Source organism: Ictidomys tridecemlineatus, chromosome 5 (assembly GCF_052094955.1).
Source record: "Ictidomys tridecemlineatus isolate mIctTri1 chromosome 5, mIctTri1.hap1, whole genome shotgun sequence".
NCBI lineage: Eukaryota > Metazoa > Chordata > Mammalia > Rodentia > Sciuridae > Ictidomys > Ictidomys tridecemlineatus.
Window position 1 is genome coordinate 69496975 of NC_135481.1, and position 15358 is coordinate 69512332.

Consider the following 15358-nt stretch of genomic DNA (forward strand, 5'->3'; position numbering starts at 1 on the left):
TATTGTCTGTGTAGTTTTTCCTTTTTCATAATATTGAACAGTTGCAACCAAACAGTACATAACTGTGATAAACACTGGCTTATTTCACTTAATACATATTTAAATTTTCTCAAGTCTTTTATGGCTTCATAGTTTATTTCTTTTCATTATTAACTAATATGCCACTATCTAAATATAGCACAGTGATCTCATCTGTTGAAGGGGACTGGGGGCTGTTGGTGGTTGTTTTTATGGTTGGTGGTCACTTTTCTTCTCAGTTTGTTAATGTAAAAAAGTGAATGTGTATGTGTGTGCTAGTTGACACTTTACATTTTTAACTATATGTATGATTTTTTTTACTATTTAAATGTCCTATTTGAGTAAAAATAGGAAGCTAGTATAGAAATGTGAAAAAAAATAAAAGTTGATCTTGAACGTTTTTCCAGAATAAGCGCTCTAGGGAGAACAAAAGTAATAAAATTTGGAATTATTTTAATGTATTAAAGAGATTAATATTTTATAAGTTGAACTTTGCATGCATTTTAAGACTACAATGTTCAACGAGACTATCTATCTGCCTCAGAATTTTCAATGTATTTTTCAGTGTTGAGTGAATCATTGGTAGAATGTTTCATATTTGTTGCATTCTCTCAGTGGAATATTATTCTTTTATATTATTTATTATCAGGGCTTGGCATATGAAGATAATAGAATGTTTTCTTTGCTGCTGAAGTTTTCTATTTTATTTAGCACTAAATATATATTTTTGCACTTAGGAGGGAGACAGTGAATACTGTCAAAATAATAAATAAAGTGAAACTATTAAAATTTTATTAAACTCTTTTGCATCCACATTCAATTGTCACTAAAAATTAAGAAATATAATGTGGATCAGAATATTTGTAGGCAATCAAGTAATATAAAAGCATTAAAATCATTGTAAATCTTAAACAAAGTCCTCAAAAATTTGTGGATTTTTACATTAGTGACATAAATATGAGCTCCATGAGTCTATGAGATAGACAACTATAAAACCCCACTGTATTTTTCTAAGGTGTTTCACTTCATATGTTTTGTAACATATGAATAATTACCTCCTTTTATCTAACATTAATGCTTCCTGGCCCTTAATTATAAAATAACAGTTTTATGGTGGGGCTTTAGAAACTTCATTAGTAGCAATTTCTTCCAAAGACGCAGTTATTAGGACACAGAAAGTATTGATGTCCTGCACAACTAAACAATGGTGAAGTGACCCGGGTTCATGCCCTTGTAACAGATGATCTTTAGCACTTTGTTCCAAGTTTAGGAGATGAGTATCACTTTTCTTAAAGAGAGAGAGAAAAAAATTCATAAGCTTATCAATTTTTACTGAAAATTCTGAGATAGCAAACTAAAATGAATAAGAGATATAGCAAATACATATCCCTTATAGTTCTGAGTTTTAAAAATTACATTTATATTCTTAGGCATGCATATAAAATATTAAACATTTTAATTAAAATTACATTTATATAATAAAGATTTGGGCAAACCATATGATATATAGGCATTGTATTAGTCTTCTTGGGCTGCCATAACGAAATACCATAGGCTGGCTGTATTAAAAAAGCAAAATTTTATTACCTCTTTTTATAGTTCCTCACACTTGTATATGCTGGGTGATCAAGGACAGTGGCTGGTTTATATTGAGGCCCCGCCCCCTTCCTGGATTCATGACGACTGCTTTCCTTCTGTGTCCTCACAGGGCAGTTTCTCACTGACTCCTCTTTTTCTTTTAAAAGACATCAGTCCCATCAGGTTAGGGCCATACTATGACTTCCTTTAACCTAAATTACCTCCCTAAGTCCCCCGTCTCATACATTATTACACTGGAGATTAGGCTTCAACATATGAAATTTGATTGAATACAATTCAATCTGTGACATGTGTTTGTAAGAACTCACCCATGTAAATACAAATGAAAGAGGAAAATATGGACTCACTGATACATTTAGAATTTAAAATTTTCACTAAGTTAGCTGTGTTGTTTATATAGTGAATTTGGGTGATAAAATATTGTAGCAAGAGGCAAACCTCATTCTAGTCAGAGATTGCATATATACAAATTATTTCTTAGAATTAATTATAATTCAAAGATACTTCTTTGAAAGATAGTACATAGAATTTTTTTAGTTTATATTATTTTCAATATAAAATAACTATTTTTTACAAATTTATTTTTCAAATTTAATATGCATTGATGACTTGCAAGAAAATACATTATTTTAGTTCACTTTTAGAGTAACTACTGTGTCATTCTCTGTATCATTTATTCCATAATTTTGAATATGAAATATAGAATAAGAAAAACAACAGAGGTAATGGGAATTACCTTTTATGTGTAGAAACAGTGAAATAATTGGAAACTCAATTTTTTAAAATTTATCTAAATGTATTAATGTAACAATGAATATCCTTCATTCATGTATATGTGTTTTGACCTATTATTATACTTTACTAGTAATGTGCAAATTTTCATAAAGGTGGTCAATGGCAAACACTAGAAAAATGATAATATAGCATTCTTCAGGGTAGATTAACTGCCCATTTTCATTATGGGGAATATAATTTTGTTCTGCTTCATCAGAATTGAATTTTCCCTCAGGATGATACATGCCTAATCAATATATATATACAGATACCACTTTATCTTGTAAGTTAGATATGTTTTTGTTAATGTTTCAGTAAAATTTAAAATACAGTCATTTCTTTTTTGGAGTCTACTCACACATATTGCAACAATTTTCTGAAACACATATTCTTTTTGGTACACAAACACAAAATGAATTAGTTATCACTTGAGAACTTCCTGTGTGCAAAGCATTGTGTGTGTGTGTGTGTATGTGTGTGTAAGTGGGTGTGTGTTAATTTAATTAAACCAAATGACTTGTAAGTACCTTTTGTTATAGAACACATGACATGATATGAAGATTATTATTTTTGTACATGCCAAATTATTCTCAGTAGAAATAGATATAATAAAAAACAAAGGCATAGTCTCTGTTGGATAATTATTTTCATTGTTAAACTATCTAGATAACAGGTTGCCCTACTGTCAGCCTGAGTCTCAATTTCTGGATTTTGTACAATTCTGGCTGAGATATGAAAGGTCAACAACTCCATTCCTGGAAAAATGAACAAATCCCCCATGTTATTTAGCATTGATCTTTGGTACTTTGAGGTTGTTATTGCTGAGATTCAAACTAGATTGCATTCAACCCTCCAGAAGAAAATGGATTGCAAATATAATTCTCCATGATCACAGTAGGGAAGTTCATCAAGTTTTGATAAGGAACTATGAGACACTGAAAAGACTGATCAGATTTTATTCATAAAAGACATTCAAGTCTTGCTAACATTATCTTTTTTTCTCTTATCTTGTAGCTCCAGTAAATCCTCATTTGAGTAAGTATATTTTTACTTTAAAAATGACAATGTATTTCATAATGAAGAAAATAAAACATGAATAAATAAATATGCAACAACTAATAAACATACAAAGAATATTTAGCGACTGTTCTTATTTGATGAAAACACAGTCTGTTAGAATCAGGGGAACTGGCATTGTATGTGAATTTTAAATTTCAAAAATATGGTATAAAAACAAATTAATATTGATAACTTCTATTTATAAATATTCCTAAATATGTAAATATGAAACTTGTTCTTGGATCTGCTTAATATTTGCTCTTTCTATAACTGTGAAATTATTTGTTTTTCTTTGTGAGATTGCATTGTTTTTATAGGCTCATTTGATTTTCATTCTTTGAATTTCTATATTGCAGCCATAAAAGAGTGTGGTTATGTAGAAAGTTGGTATTTAGATGGTTTGATATTTTTTCACGAATAACTGTTTTAAATCTAAATATATTTGTCTATTTTAAGTTATAAATTTTTAAAATTTATTAATTTTTGAAGTTTTTGGAAATTCTTTTTCTTTTTTCTAATGAGTGCAACATGAAATACAGTATGTATATACTATAGATGTTTCCTAGATGTGGAAACATCACTAGTTTCAGAAAACAACTTTGATATAATAAAACAATTTACCATGAAACCTTACTCAAACACATCAATCATTGAGAGCTTTATATTTTTAATATAAAGTTAGATTTTTGAAGGTTCTAAGAAATGAACAAAGAGGGTAGGTGGGCACAAGAGGGTTACTGGGTACCAGGGTTCTTATTCCTGGGTTTTTATTCTTTGTTCTCCTCTTATGGAGGAATCTGGGAAATACAGTAAAATTTTGGAACTCATGTAACACAGAATTTTGAAATATCTTTACTTCTGTGTAGCTCCTGAAACTCTGCCAAAATAGTATTGTAATTAGGAAACTAGTAAGAATTCAGGATCCAGTCAATCCTCAGTTCTATGTCATTGTGAAACTCATGGATTTTATTACTTTCCATTTTATGAAATATTTTAATATTTAATATTACATTGACTTTTGGTAAGTTTATACAGCTCAGTGCATTTTTATTATCTATCAAAAATTCTTTATTTCAATAAACTTTTTATTAATAAGCTTTCTTGTATATGTTTATAATTATCCCATTTAAAACAACAGACTAATCATAAAATTATCATGGTCCCAAATCATGTTTTTTTTTTCTCCTTTTGTCATTATATGTGATAACTTTGATAAAGCCTCTCCAGTAATAATCTACCCCCCATAAAAACGTATGAAGGGATGTAATTAAATATTTATATTGCACATATAGTTTTATCCCGTCTGAATTACTAATTATAATATTGCAAACAACCTATCACACATTAAATATTCTAAATTATGAACAATTTTAGTCATATATAACTTTCTGTTGTTTGTATAAGCTATATGATTACTTAATTTCACTATGAGAGTCATATATTCAGACTTTAAATATTCTTTTTCATTTTTGAAGCACAAATATAATTTAAACATGTCAAAATTAAATCACAAAAAGGAAATATTAAACAGTGTTATAAAAATTATTATACATAATTTTAAATAGCATATATTAAGATTGATCAGCAGATCTAATACTGAAATCTTCTATATATATGTGATTTGAACTCTTTTTTGCATATATGCACTATGTAATTAAACAATTGAGAACTTTTGAAATCAAACAGTGCTCTGTAATTTTCACAACTCTAAAACAACAATTAAAAGAATCTCAGATTGTACCTAAAAATTTTTTTTAAAATCAATTGCATATGAATGTCTGCTGTCACCAACATTATGTCTTTGATTACTAGCTCCTAATGGTTGTGTCTTATTTATATCAGTGACATAAATATGTGTCTAATAGTTAATGTGGAATATTGTTCATCTATAAATTTATAGATTTAGATTCCCTTAAATACTTACATTCCCTGTAAACTACCTACACAGAATATAGAATATTAATACAAAGAGATGGCAAATCAATGATCGGACAGACCAAAACACAGCAAAAAGTCTTCCTTAAATTTATAAATAAAGCCTTCTCTTTTATGTTTGTGTCAGTAGATTCAATTAATTCAGGGATAAGAATAAAAAGGACTCCATTCCCATGGATATCTAATAAATCTCACCTATTTCAAGGGTTGGGAGGGACTCAAATTGAAGTCTATTAGATGTTTCTCATCTGTGAATTGCCATGAATCTGAATTGTGTTTTTACTTCACCATGTTACAGCTGACTTAGTCAACATTTTCTCTTCTGTGAACCTCATGTGTAAGGATTGTTGTGACTTCTTTAAAAGTTGTCATTAGGTTGGATGAAATAACATATATTGTTTAATGTGCTCAATTAATCATATACACTATTTAATTATGTTTCTAGTGGATCTTATCCAGCTTTTTTATCTACACCTTATTTCAAGCAGAATATATCCCAATAAGAAAACCTTTGATATCTAGAAACATTACTACCACCCATATTTTAGAGAAAGTTGAAAATGTCTATCTCTGAAGTTGTGTCGGATCTGAACTCAAAGTATAGTAGGCATCCAAAAATTCCCAATCCCTCTTCAGGCACATCATAAAGTTCTTTTCATTATTTTACTTCAAGTAAATTTCAAACATTTGGCAAACCCACATTCAAATAAATATGAAAGATGACTGCTTTTCAAAATAATTGGTTATTATCTTGCCCTAAGCTAACTTCCACTTGTGCCAATGGGTAAAAACAAAAGCATCTCTAAACACTGCATGAAAACTTATAAATGCAATGTATAAGTCTATCAAATGCCATCAGGTAAATTAATAAAGCTCATCTTCTAATTTGCAATTTTGTTTTAATTTTCCTTTCTATACTTAAAAAAGAAAAGTTAGGAAAAGTCTCCAGGCATAATTCAAGCATGAATTATGTTTCAATTATCTGGATATTTCTGAGGAAAATGGTTTGAGTTTTAATTATTCAGTATAATACTGATCAACATATAAAAATAATCTATCCTTTTTATTAAAATTGCAATAGTTTTATGTTTAGTTATAATATTGTCTATTAAGGCTCTGATGTTATTATCATGATCTTATATTTGTCTTATTGTTATTGCTTTATAATGTTAGAAAAGTTTTTAATATAAATATTGTGATGTTATTAATTTAAATTAATTTTAGTTAATTTAATTAAAAATTTTAACAGGAGAATTTCACTGTGGATTTGAAGATGGTAACATTTGTTTGTTCACCCAAGATGATACTGATAATTTTGACTGGACAAAACAAAGTACTGCAACAAGAAATACAAAATATACTCCTAACACAGGACCTAATGCTGATCGCAGTGGCTCCAAAGAAGGTATGAGGGTATGCAGTGCAGTGTTCATTACAATCAGAGATCTGAAAAATGTTATAAACGTGAACTATAACAGTATGTAGCCATATATATCACCATTATGGAATAAAACATTATATCTTAGTTATAGGATCAATAATTTAGATAATTCAAAAGTGTGTAGACAATTTTTTTTCTCAGAACTCTCTGACATAAATAGATGAGAAGTCAGAAAGTTGTTATTGTTTTGTTTTTTTGCTAACTCAATTCTAAAATTCTAATTTTCCAGAAGCTTTGGTATATTTTAATTTAAATATTTCTATTTAGAGATTGTTTAAAGAATATTTATTCTTTATGCTAACACTGCCATGGGTCATCCATATGTATGTATATGAGCTATAAATTCTCCTATTGATCTTTATTTTGTAGGAAACTCAAAAACTTCTCAATGGCTTGAAATTCATGTTTCCCAGTAATAATGTGCTTAAATGCTTTTTTTGTCTGTTTTAAGGTTTCTATATGTACATTGAAACATCTCGACCCAGACTGGAAGGTGAAAAGGCTCGACTTCTCAGCCCTGTTTTCAGCATAGCTCCAAAAAATCCTTATGGACCTACAAACACTGCATACTGTTTCAGCTTCTTTTATCACATGTATGGACAACATATAGGTGAGATGGCAAGAAGTTCTGTTCTTGTAAAATAAATAGCAAGAAACTGTTTCACACCATGTGAAAATAATTTTTAGTCAACGAATGCCATCATTGGCTTTTTAAATGACTTACCTACAAATCGCAAAATAAGATGCCAAGAATTTTCTCCCATCATTTAGTTTCCAAAATTCAGATTTTAATTTGAAAATTAGAGCATTCCTTCACTCCTCTAGAATGGTAGTTCAGCTAGACCATCAGTGAATTTCATTCCTCAGGAGATCTTCTGGTGAAATTGACATAGCATAATTTAGGCTGTTTTTTTTTTAAGAGAAATTGGATTAAATAATGACTCAATGCATCTTAATGATGATGAAAGGGAATTTTGTCATGTTGACAAGTAGTTTTGCTGCACCCATGTATTTGGAATATTGACATGATAGCTTCTTGTTGATAAAGTGTGCTTAAAACTTAGAATTTAAGGCCATAGTAGATCCTGAAGAGAACACAAGGGTGAAGACACATCCTTGCCTTTAGAGACCTCACAGAGTACTAATGAAAGCTGAGATGAGTAAATGCACAACTGTGCTAAAAGAACACATAGTACTGAAAGTGGATCTAGCAAATCTCGATGGGGGAAAGATCATGATGCATGTCTCCAATTCTGTTTTTTTTGTTTTTGTTTTTGTGGACTACGGATTGAACCAAGGGCCTTGCATGAGTCTCCAATTCTTATGTGTAATTGTAAAATTCAAAGAACTGAACACCAAAATTTTTAAAATTAATTATTTAACATTACATGTTAACTTGTTCTATGTGTGTTAGAAATAGGTAATATGAACTGTTATGAACCTATTTTTATTCTTAATCCAAATGAATGTGAAAATGTATACTATTTGCAGCATAAATGTTACTGTTTATTTATAATATTCTGTTCCATACCCTACAAAGCAATATCATATTCTATAAAAGCTATACTCCATACACATTATAAAATAAACTGAAACATATCTACCCTCATAGAAGTTAGACAAGGAATTGTGGATCTGTATCTAAGTGAAGAAAGAAGCAATGTTTTTTTAAAAAAGTATAATATTTCTCCTAGATATGCAAAAAGCATATATTTTCAATGGGCAGAGATTAGCTCAGGAAGGAATGAGGCTTTGGTAATGAAGAAGTATACTTGGAAAGTTAGGACATTAGTGTCTTGATATAAATTAATAAAAATAATAATATATATTTGCATTCATAAAATTTGGTACATAATATATATCAGCTACTACACTATTTAAGCTAAGTTATCCTCTTATTTGAGTTTGTAAAACTAAGCATCACTGCCCGTCTCTTGCAGTGGAGAAAAGTGACCCTCAAGAAGTTTATAAGATTTGCCAAGTAATCCTGTGCTGGGATTCAAACCCATGGCCACTATTCTTCACAGTGTAGCAATAGGTGACAGTCTGCAAAGATAGCTTTTGTAAAGTTGAAAAGCATTGTCAACACAATGTAAACAGACCTGGGCTGGATATTGGCTGTAGCACTCAGTCACTATAAGCCTTTACCGAAGTCAGTTAGAATGCTTGATTATTAGTTTCCCTATCTGCAACATGGGAATAATAATTCATGTTTCAGAAAACTTTGGTTAAATGAGAAGGCATAAGAACTATCTGCTGTCAGAGGCAGACACACAATCTTGGATTACTTTGAATCATGAATAGCGGTAATAGCAATAACAAAGTGGTAGTTGACTTTTTTGTAGCACTCATTATGGATCAGGACACCTCACAAATAAATTTGTGCTCATTAAAGCAATTATCCTATTTCACAGATAAAGAAACTGAGAAAGAATTTTGATTGTCATTCTCATAACATAATTGATAAGTAGGGGCAGCAGAATAACAGCCTGGGGAGACGAACCCTGAATCTTCCTGTTCACCCTGCAGGAAGGCTGATGGGAGTGTCGTGAAAGCTCAGCGGAGCATGTGACACTTGCTTAGTGGTCACAGTGAATTATCAGAGATTCTGTGCAGGCATGGAGCACAAGATCTTTGATTTAGAAAAATACATCTATCTGTAGGAGTGAGTAAAATTATTGAGAAACAAAATGTAAACAAGAAAAGCCCTTAGAAAGCTAAGAAAGCATACCTGGTATTATGATGGCATAAACTATGAAAGGAAACTAATCTCCACAGAGTCGTTTATTATCTGATGACTGCTTTATTAACAAAGGTAGGATTAACTCACCTCCAGTTCTTCTTAGTAGTTGATCATGTACATTTTATTTCACTTACTCTATTTTAAATGTATTTTGTGGACTTTCATCTTTCCAAGTTTACCTTAGAAGAGGTATATTTTTTTACTGAGTTCTAAGAATAGTTTGATTTATTTTAAAGTATAAAATAATATCTTTATATGTACGTATGAATCTTTTAGGGTTTTCTTCCAAAAGCATATTTATGCTAAATCCCAAGATAATTTAAGATATTTTTAATCTCACAATTTTTATTCATATCCTCTTTGTTGTCAGTCAATGGATGTACAGTTGACCTTCTCCTAGCATTTTTTAGATTTTTTTCAGGGTTGGAGCTCAGGAGAGCAGTTCTCTCTCGGTCAACTAATTTGAACCCTTTAGTACCATGTCTCAACTTTATCAGCTCATTGACAGTTGTAGTTTGGGTATTGGATTTGTTACATGGGTCCTGCTCAGCAGAACATAGGCATGATGCTTATTAAAAATCTAGCAAGCCAGGCACTGTGGCACACATCAGCTTGGGAGGCTGAGGCAGGAAGATTGTGAGTTCAAAGCCAGCCTCAGCAGAAGTGATGTGCTAAGGAACTCAGTAAGATCTTGTCTCTAAATAAAATATAAAATAGGGCTTGGGATGTGGTTCAGTGGTCAAGTAGCCCTGAGTTTGATCCCTGGTACCTCCTGCCCCCCCTCACCAAATCTAGCAAACATAACTGTTCCATCCATTGAGTAATCAATTAGGAATAGATGAGAATGGGTGTACTCATTTTATTGCAGTACATTTTATTACATTTCCCAGATACTACATTTTTTACAAATTGAGATTTTGTGGCAATCCCACATCTAGAAAATCTGTCAGCACTATTTTCCCAAAAACATGTGCCTCTTTGTTATATTTTGATAATTTCTACACTATTTCAAACTTTTTCATAGTTATTTTCTGTTATGATGACCAGTGATTTTTGTTGTTATGGCTGTGATTCTTTTGGAACACCACAAACCACACCCACATGAGATGGGAACTTCATCAGTAATGTGTAGGTGCTGACTTCTCCAATGCCAGGCAATTTTGCCATCTTTCTCTTTCTGTACTTGGGCCTCCCAATTCCGTGAGACACAACAATAGTGACATAAGGCCAACTGATAATCTTACAAAGGCCTCTAAGTGTTCAAGACAAGAGTCACACATCTGTCACTTTCAATCAAAAGCTAGACATGATCAAGTTTAGTAAATAAAGCATGTCGAAAGCTCAGAGAAGCAAAAGCTCTGCCTATTGTACCAGTTAGCTAAGTTGTGAATGTAAAGAATGTAAAGAAGTTCTTCAAAGAAATTAAAAGTGCTGCTCCAATGAACCTACAAATGCTAATAAAATGAAAAGCCTTATTGTGGATGTGGAAAAAGTTGTAATTATTTGAATATAAGATGAAACCAGCCTCAGCATTCCCTGAGGCCAGAGCCTAATCCAGAAGAGGGCTCTAACTCTCTTCAATTCTGTGAAGGTTAAGAGGAAAAGGAAGTTTTAGAAGAATATGTAGAACTAGAAGAGTTTGGTTCATGAGCTCTAAGGAAAAGAGCCATTTCTATAATATGAAAGTTCAAGGTAAAGCAGTCAGTACTGATGTAGAAACTAGGGTATGTTGTCAGATGACAGATGGAGGAGGTTTCACTAAACATTAGATTTTCAATGTATACAAACATTAGATTGGAATACAAGGGTATCTAGGTCTTTCATACCTAGAGAAGAGCAGTCCAAAGGGTAAAAATTAACACTTTGTATTAAAAGCTAATGTAGTTGGTGAATTTACAATGAAGCCAATGCTGATTTAACATTCTGGAAATCCTAAGACACTTATTTTTGTGCCTACAAACACATAATCCACTCTGAAATTCATGAATCCAGGTGTAATTTTTTACTTTCAATTGCTATTATTTAAAAATTATATTTTATAAAGGCTTTAGTTGCCATAGATAATGATTCCTCTTTGTACCTGTGTGAAGTAAATGAAAAACCTTCTAGAAAAGATTCACCATTCTCAATGCCATTATGAACATTCATTATTAATGGGAGGAGGAATATTCATTATTTATGTAAACATTAACTGTTAGCTTGGAAGATGTAGTTGATTCCACTCCTTGGGTAAGAAGAGTTCAAGATTTCAGTGGAGGAAGCAACAGCAGGTATGGTGGAAATAAGAGAACTAGAATTAATAGTAGAGTCTGAAGATGTGAATGAACTGCTACAATCTCCTGATAAAACTCCAGTTGATGAGAAGTTGCTTCATATGAATGAGCAAAATTGCTTCTTAAAGTGGAATTTATTCTGGTGAAGATGCTGAAAAATCACTGGAATAACAATAAAGATTTGGGATAATACAAAAACTTAGTTGATGCATCAGGCAAGGTATGAGTAATTAACTCCAATTTTGAAAATAGTTCTGTTATAGATAAAATACTATCAAATAGTATCATATGCTATGGAAAAGTCTTTTGTGAAAGTAAGAGTCAATAAATTTGGAGAACTTCATAGCCAACCCAACTTTCAGCAGCCATCACCCTAATAAGTCAACAGCCATCAATATGTTGGCAAGATCCTCCACCAACAAAATGAACATGTCTTGCTGAGAATCAACTGTTCATATTTTTTAGCATTAAAAAACTTAAGGTATATATGTTTTTACATGTAATTCTATTGCACACTTAATGAGCTATAGAGTGATGTAAACAACTTTAATACACACTAGGAAACCAAAAATCCATGTGACTCTCTGTATTATAATATTTGCTTTATTGTGATTGTCTGGAAATGAACCCACGACATCTTTAAGATGTGCCTGTACTTCATTAAGGAGATGTTGCTTTTAGTTAAAAACCTTACCCCTTGGACTGGGTTTGTAGTGGTAGAGCGCTTGCCTAGCATGTGTGAGGCACTGGCTCAATTCTCAGCACTGCATATAAATAAGCAAAATGAAGGTCCATTGACAACTTAAAAAATGTTTTAAAAATACCAAAACCTGCAATCTTTGCATATATTATTCTCAAACCTTCATTTATCTGTAAACTTATAGTCACTGGTTTTACAAATTGCATTTTAATTGTATTCTTTCTTTTGGAAATCCAGATTGGAGAGTGATTTTTTCTGGATTTCTAATAGCTCAATTTCATTTATTGCTTGTGGGTAATTTTGAATAAGTCTTGTGGTTTTGACTGTGAGTAAATGACAGCAAATCTTAAGAAGAATAATCATTGTCTAATAATACAAAAATGGGTAATACATTACCAGCAAGAGAGTCCTATTTGAAATAAACTCAAATATACTATATTACTTACATATTGCTGCACAACAAATTTTCCCAAAATTTTATAGCTTAAAATTAAAAGTACTTCTTTTTAAAAAATTTTTATAACTCTTTTTCTAAATTTATATGTGACAGTGGAATGCATTACAATTCTTATTATATAGAGCACATTTTTTCATACCTCTGATTGTACAGAAAGTATATTCACACCATCTTGTGTCTTTATACATGTACTTTGGATAATAATGTTCATCACATTCCACACCCCATACCTCCATTCCTTCCCCTCCCACCCCTCTGCCCTATCTAGAGTTCCTTTATTCCTCCCAAGCTACTCTTCCCTACCGGACTATGAATCAGCCTCTTTATATCAGAGAAAACATTTGGCATTTGGTTTTTTGGGATTGGCTAACTTCACTTAGCATTATCTTCTCTGGGGATGTAGCTCAGTTGGTAGAGTGCTTGCCTCTCAAGCACAAGACCCTAAATTCTAATCCCTAGCACCACCACACACACACACACACACACACACACACACACACACACACACATACACACACACACACACAAATGTACAAGTACTTCTTATTTCAGAGTTTTTGTGGGTCCATACTATGAATGACTTAACTGGATGGCTGAAGCTCAAGATCTCTCATTAGGTGGCTGTCAAACAGCCAGACAAATGAATCCAGTCTAATTTAACTCAACTTGCGGGGATATACCTCCAAGCCCACTTGCTGCTTTTATAGGCTTCCTTTTACTTTCTGGGTTTTGAGGTCTGTTTCTTGATGGCTATTGAGGGGAAGCCTCTCTCAATTCCCTGACTGGCAGATCTCTCCACAGAGCTGTCTCATGACATGGACAGCCTTCTTTCAAGTCAAGAAATCCACATGAGAGAGCAAGCAAATGAATGCTGAGGAATTTTTATAACCCAATCTCTTAATTGATATTCCATAATATTTCTGCATTCTAATGATTATAACTGAGTTGGTGATTCCAGCCCGTACTCAGGGAGGAGATTACGTGAGTATTAATGACAGGAAGTTGAAATTATTAGGAGACAATTTAGAGTCTGCCATACTGATATAATTTATGTTAGTTAAATGCTTTATCAACATTTACTAAAGAAAGAAACATTTCCAAATGAAAGATAGATGTGTTAACCTTTAGCTGTTGATTTACATGTAAATGATATGACAGCTGGCTATTGATAATAATATATCAGTATTCCTATAACTCCTACTGGGCATTTTAATTCTTAATGAATCAGTTGAGTTTCTAATGTTCTTGCAAAGAAATTGAATCTCATGTGAGATCACTAGATATGACATAAGCTTATTAAAAACCAGAAAGATATATACATTATTTGTTTCTACAGAAAGGGATGTGAGATTTAATCATCATACCAAAAAATTAGAGATAAAAATACAAAGGGCATTCATGAATATATTCATTGAACTTGATAAGAATGGTTCAATAAAGTTGTGCTTCAAGAAAGTTAATCTCACTGGATCAAATGAAAAGGAAGGGAGCCCAGTATGGTGGTGCACACCTATAATCCCAGTAGCTCAGGAGGCTGAGGCAGGAGGATCATGAGTTCAAAGCCAGCTTCAACAATAGTGAGGCACAAAGCAACTCAGTGAGACCCTGTCTCTAAATAAAATACAAAATAGGGCTGGGGATGTGGCTTAGTGGTTGAGTGTGGCCCTGAGTTCAATCCCTAGTACACCTCCCCCTCAAAAAAAGATGAAAGAAAAGGAAGGGAAAGGAGTTCATTAATGAATTCTACTCTTCTGTGAGAAAAAAAAAAGAGAAAATACAGAGTGAAGTTGTGGAAGCCTGTTGTAAGAGGAAAAGAGAAAAGAGTCAATACAGTAAGTTTAATGACACGAAATTCAGGGGTAGAAACTTCTGGGAACTTAGTACTCTTGTTGCAAGGGTCAGCCTTGAAGAAATAAACTAATGTTACTTCCAGTGAGGTGAGAAACAACAACAACAAAAAAATTAGTAGATAGGTAACTTTTGACACATTTCTGGATGGAAGAACAGCCAGAAAACATAAAAACCTCTATTTTATTTACAAAAAATATATATAGAGAAGTGAATGTTTGAAGGGTAGATAACTTTAGGAGAGTAGTACAGGGGAGTACAAGTTCATTAGGATTATGAAGATTTGAGAGGTTACAGGGGAGGGTATTAGTCCTCAGGGAATTGAGATGAGTTTTAGGATATAATGTTCAGCTTCTTGTGCATAGTGCTGCTTATTGGTCCACAATTCCAGGGTAAATCTCTAAAACCAGTAATATATGACCTCAATGATATATCATCCTAGGACTTCTCCTTGTAATAACTCTCCAATTCATTCCAGTCACAACTGAAAGTCTTCAAATTGAGCTCTATT

At 32.1% G+C, this 15358-nt stretch overlaps 1 protein-coding gene across 5 annotated transcripts in view; it reads left to right on the forward strand.

The window, feature by feature from the left end:
• Mdga2 (MAM domain containing glycosylphosphatidylinositol anchor 2) overlaps positions 1 to 15358 on the forward strand; it is a 760082-nt gene that overhangs the window by 716342 nt on the left and 28382 nt on the right. For all 5 annotated transcript variants that reach the window (XM_005331744.3, XM_021730684.3, XM_078050175.1 and 2 more), the window contains 3 exons: positions 3406 to 3426; positions 6635 to 6790; positions 7278 to 7436. In XM_005331744.3, coding sequence (XP_005331801.2) covers positions 3406 to 3426; positions 6635 to 6790; positions 7278 to 7436 — 336 coding nt within the window. The remainder of the gene's footprint in view (positions 1 to 3405; positions 3427 to 6634; positions 6791 to 7277; positions 7437 to 15358) is intronic.